The sequence below is a fragment of the Ipomoea triloba genome, chromosome 13 (genome assembly GCF_003576645.1).
Source record: "Ipomoea triloba cultivar NCNSP0323 chromosome 13, ASM357664v1".
NCBI lineage: Eukaryota > Viridiplantae > Streptophyta > Magnoliopsida > Solanales > Convolvulaceae > Ipomoea > Ipomoea triloba.
In genome coordinates, this window is record NC_044928.1 from 18,725,697 (window position 1) to 18,731,199 (window position 5,503).

Sequence of the window (5,503 nt, forward strand, 5' to 3'; positions counted from 1 at the left end):
CTTGCAAGGGAGAATGAGAAGAACTAGAAAGGGGAAGAAGAAGAAAATAAAATGGGAAAATAAAATAAATTTGAAAGGACTAAAATATCCTTCTAATTACTACACATTTTTTCAGTTGCAATTCTTGTAATATTTGGCCGAAAAATTGGACTGAAAGACCAAATCTGATACTAATTAGAAAGTCATGTACCTAATTTGAAAAAAGAAATAGTCAAGGACTAAATGTGCTTCACCTATGATAGTTAAGGAACCAAAAATAATATTTTTCTTCAAAAAAGATTAAACGTGAAAAATTATCCAATAACTTATAACAAAATGAAAATTATCCAATAACTTATAACAAAATGACACCTTCCTGATTTTCTCAAACAAGAGATTACAAATTTAAACTGAAATAGTATGTATGAACATATACTTTATTGTAATCGAGTACTTTGCAAAAAAGTCAAGATTCATAGAATATACACTATGCAATAATCGCATATGTTTTGTTTTATAATATACTTTTCAGACATATTAAATCAAAGTTTATACGGAGAAGACGGCGATTTGGGGTGACTGCGCAACAATTCTCCATAAAAGCGCTCACCATTTCTGAACTTTTCTACTTCTCAAACCTCATTCCGCTCTGTCTGTAACTCTAGATCCGACCCGATCCAGTCTATTCGGATTAATCTGGAGGCAGATCTACTGGGTTGCAGCCATGCCCGTGGCAGCTTCTGCTATATACTTCTTAAATCTCCGGGGCGACGTCCTCATTAACCGCCTCTACCGCGATGACGTCGGGTGTGCTATTCCCTCTCTTGCACTATCTATGTGTTTATTTTTCGATTGATTTTTGGGGAATTCTGAAAATTCAGTGCATTAAGAGATTGGTGATTCCATGTTGGTTGAAGTTTGACTTATTTAGTTGTGATGCTTGTTTTCCATTTTTCTCAATATGAATTGCAGTAGAAACTTATGGGGGGAAATCGAGAATGTAAAAACCCTTTCTTTCAATTGTAACATTGAATATCAGTTCGGGTCAAAGATAAAGATTTAAAAGATCTTCGTTATTATCACTGCAATATAAAGGCTTCTGGGTTGGAATTAAAAGTTTGATTGATTACCTTTGACTTGAATGCTTATCGTATTTCACCATTGCACAGTCTCCTATCCTCCAAGAGCTTTAGTCCTCTTGTTTATTGTGACATAAAAGTGGAATCACCCACTCCAGGCCGCCCCAATCATGTGACTCAACTGACCAACTGAGTGACTCAACTGACCAACTGAGGCTAGACATTTTGCTCACTGTGCACAAGGAGCATCCCTCATTTTGAGAGGTTGCTCCACACTGCCGATGGTGAGACTTGATCCTTGGTTTCTTGTGACAAATTTCACCATTGTGACAGGTTGAGCTACCCATGCGGGCTAGTCCTGTTGTTTATTATAATTGTGAATGCATGTTCTATTTCTCCATTGCACAACAATGTTTAATTTTTATGCCATTCCTTTTATGTGATCAGGGGAAATATGGTAGATGCCTTCCGTACACATATAATGCAGACTAAAGAACTGGGGACATGTCCCGTGAGACAGATAGGAGGCTGCTCTTTCTTGTATATGAGAATTAGTAATGTCTATATAGTGATTGTTGTCAGCACCAACGCTAATGTTGCTTGTGCTTTCAAGTTTGTTGTTGAGGTCAGTGGCTGTTCTTGATACTTGTGTTCATAGGATGTTTAGTGTTTTTTCATTCTTGGGATATTAAACTAGGTGAACTGTTATTTAGAGAAAAGCATTATTGATTATTAGCTATGCAAATATGCACTCTTGCTATTTAGAGGAGCACCATTTCATTTTAGAATGTATTGATTTGAAGGAAGGACAACTCCATTGCTATAGATTACTTTACCTATAAAAGAAATACTAGCATTTGCACAATGATGATCCTTTCTACATGTTGCAAAAACTGGAAATATTATGTCATTATGTGATGTTAGTTCTGCAGAAATAGTTTACTTTTCATTTCCCTATACATGTCAAGTATGCCGAAGCCCCTTGTCTTCTTTTCCTTTCTTTTAATGAATAAACATTTAATTTAGTATTTCTAATGTCATAAGGGTAAGGTGCATTATGTTATAAAGCCTGAAATAAATACCTTCATTTCTTATGCTGGTTTGCCCAGGGTGAGAAACTAAACTCCGTAAATCATTAGTTTGTGGGAGTTAACTAATTATGGTTAATGGTTTTACATGAGTTCTCTTTGATTGTCTTACAACATATCTAACTTCTGTGCAGGCAGTTGCCTTGTTCAAATCATATTTCGGTGGAGCTTTTGATGAAGATGCCATTCGCAATAATTTTGTTTTAATTTATGAACTATTGGATGGTATGCCATAAAGATACTCGTATACTTACACATTTTTTTACAGAACTGCCTAATCAAGGCTTCATTTAGCAATTGTGTGCACATTTTTCTCTTCTTAGTTCTAGAGATTTATTTATTTTAAATGTGTATAGAATTACTGCTTCGACTATTTAGTAATCTTCCAAGCTCTGATGCTTGCTGAAAAAGTTTGGCTGCATTCATTGCAACTGAAGAGGAGGGGACAACTTATGAAGTTAGAGATATGGATACTTGATTTGATGGAATTTCAATCAATTAGGACCTGATCTTGATTGATTCTAATTCATTTAATTGACTACAATCAATGATCTTGAACAATTCAGCTATCCTTACATGATTTTTTTTTTAAAAATCATTTGACAAAAAAAAAATCATTTGCTTATGAGCTTGTTAATTAACAGTCTGGCCTACTTGGACAATTTAGGTGATGCCATTCACATGTAGCTGTTCCTTCACATCTTTAGCATGTGTGCATAAAAATAGATAATGGAGTAATGGGAATTTTTTTCCTTGAATTATCAATTATAGGAAATTAGCACTTTTCGCCCCTCAATTGTTTGCCATGTGGCTTTTTCATCCCTGAGCTTTGTTTGGGTCGGGTTAAAAGAGCCACTTCACAGACATTTGAGGGATGAAAAGTGGTGACAGGTATAATTGAGGGACAAAAACTGTTATTTTCCGTTTTTCCTATAATTTAGGGATGAAAATTGCCATTTTCCCAAAGATAATTTTTCTTTTTAGTCACAACAAATGTTTGTTCAGGTCCATATAAAGTACTAATGTCATACTGTGTTCACTTTGTGTAAGAATGAGTAAATCTTCTTCTGAAATTGTTTTATGGTCAAATTGCAGAAATTATGGACTTTGGTTACCCCCAAAATCTTTCGCCTGAAATTTTGAAGCTCTACATTACTCAAGAAGGTGTGCGCTCCCCATTTTCGTCAAAAGTAAGTATTGGCCATTGACTTGAAGTATTGCGTTTTGATAATAATCTACACAATAGAAAGAAATAAAATCAAATAAAATGCTGCTTGGGTGAGTGTACTTATATATTCTGTGTAAAATGCAACACCAAACAGCCTGTTGATAGACCAGTTCCTAATGCAACATTACAAGTCACTGGTGCTGTTGGCTGGCGGAGGGAGGGCCTTGTATACAAGAAGAATGAGGTGGATTATTTTGCCTTTAATTTTAATATCCCCTTTCAACATGATTTTCCTGACGAGTAGCTATTGTATTTAATTATCATCTTTGTTATTTGACAGGTTTTTCTGGATATTGTGGAAAGTGTCAATCTTCTCATGTCCTCTAAAGGTTGGTGAAAATTTCAGTAATGCACTAGTCTAGCTCAATGCTTTTCATTTCTGGCTTTAATTAGAAGGTTACTATTGTAGGTAGTGTTTTACGTTGTGATGTTACTGGAAAAGTCCTCATGAAGTGTTTCCTTTCCGGGATGCCTGATCTGAAGTTGGGCTTAAATGATAAAATTGGCCTTGAGAAAGAGTCGCAGCTCAAATCTCGCCCAACTAAGAGGTTTCTTCTGCAGGCTCATCTCTTTTCATTATGTTCCTTTATTAAGTCTGACAAATTCTCCACTACAATTATGTATTTGAATTTTGGGCTTAGACAGTTTGTCTGAGCATCTCCATAATTGTTTAGTTATGTATGCTTGCTGACCTACTATGCTGCCTCATGCAGTGGAAAAACTATTGAGCTTGATGATGTCACTTTCCATCAGTGTGTAAATTTGACAAGATTCAACTCAGAGAAGACTGTCAGCTTTGTTCCCCCAGATGGTGAATTTGAACTGATGAAGTAAGTCAATAATTCCTTCTGTGTATGTTTTTAACTTTTCCAGTATATTATAACCTACAGTGACTAAAGAGGTGGGTGGCCTAAAGGTTAGATCTTCAGCTTTTATCTTTAGAAGGGCAATGGCTTTGGAAGAAAGAAAAGTCCTTATGATACGATCCCACATCGGCTCCACAAGAGATTGTAGAGTGGTACTTAAGTTGGGGCCAAACCTCCACTCATGAGCTAGCTTTTGTGGTGGAGTTAGGGTCTTGACTTGAGTGCCGTATCACCTTACAACAATACAATACTTTTTTTTGATATTGAATTAGTGTGTACCATACATAGTTAAATTGAATGAGGTATCCAGCTTTTTTGAATTTGTTGAAAATGTAATAAGCATTGAAATAATAGTGTTTTCATTTTGGGTTTTCCTCTACAGGTATCGTATTACTGAAGGTGTAAATCTTCCTTTCCGTGTTTTGCCAACTATAAAGGAATTAGGTCGGACACGCATGGAAGTGAATGTAAAGGTATGTGATCATCTTTGGAGTATGATAATGTTCTATTGTAATTTGCTTGTTGAATATATTTCCATATATGTACATATATATATTTTTCTCTCAGGTTAAGAGTGTCTTCGGTGCTAAAATGTTCGCACTCGGTGTAGTGATTAAAATTCCAGTACCAAAGCAAACGGCAAAAACAAATTTTCAGGTGACATCAGGAAGAGCAAAGTATAATCCTGCTATTGACTGTTTGGTTTGGAAGTGAGTATCTTAATTTGTTTGCGGAAACTTTCCACTATAATTTCATTTTTGACTGTTATATGGAATCCTTGATTATGACTTTTTCATAAGGCTATCCACTTAAGATGTGATCCTTAACTATCTCTGAAAATCTATTTTCCTGATAGTTGTTATTACATGTGCTTAATCTGGTTTAATCACATTAGTTGTGTGCACATCAAACTATGGATGTAGGTGAGGGGCAAATGCCAGATTTCTTCAGATGCACCTTAATTCCACGCGAAACAGCTTAACCTTGGATGTCTGCCTACTCTGGCTTCTACATCCCATCTTTCTACCAGTTAGATTACTACCATCCTTGGGTGTGCTTGGATCACAGTGATTTTGAATGAATTCTTTACATGAGACCAAACCAGTATCTTTTAAGGAAAAAGAAACAAATTAAATGTTGAAATAGTGTTGAAAAAATCGACCTAGGTTCCCCTAGGCTGAAGGGAAGAATGGGAAAATCAGCCTCCTATGCGGGTTGGCTGACTAGGTGGCTTTTTTTTTTTTTTTTTTTTTTTTTATATGT

At 35.6% G+C, this 5,503-nt stretch overlaps 1 protein-coding gene across 1 annotated transcript in view; it reads left to right on the forward strand.

The window, feature by feature from the left end:
• The first annotated feature begins 533 nt into the window (after positions 1 to 533).
• LOC116002818 (AP-2 complex subunit mu) overlaps positions 534 to 5,503 on the forward strand; it is a 7,356-nt gene continuing 2,386 nt past the window's right edge. Inside the window, exons 1-10 of the mRNA XM_031242983.1 lie at positions 534 to 786; positions 1,506 to 1,683; positions 2,281 to 2,371; positions 3,242 to 3,336; positions 3,469 to 3,558; positions 3,655 to 3,703; positions 3,784 to 3,922; positions 4,088 to 4,204; positions 4,623 to 4,713; positions 4,808 to 4,950. Coding sequence (XP_031098843.1) covers positions 704 to 786; positions 1,506 to 1,683; positions 2,281 to 2,371; positions 3,242 to 3,336; positions 3,469 to 3,558; positions 3,655 to 3,703; positions 3,784 to 3,922; positions 4,088 to 4,204; positions 4,623 to 4,713; positions 4,808 to 4,950 — 1,076 coding nt within the window. The 5' untranslated portion in view covers positions 534 to 703. The remainder of the gene's footprint in view (positions 787 to 1,505; positions 1,684 to 2,280; positions 2,372 to 3,241; positions 3,337 to 3,468; positions 3,559 to 3,654; positions 3,704 to 3,783; positions 3,923 to 4,087; positions 4,205 to 4,622; positions 4,714 to 4,807; positions 4,951 to 5,503) is intronic.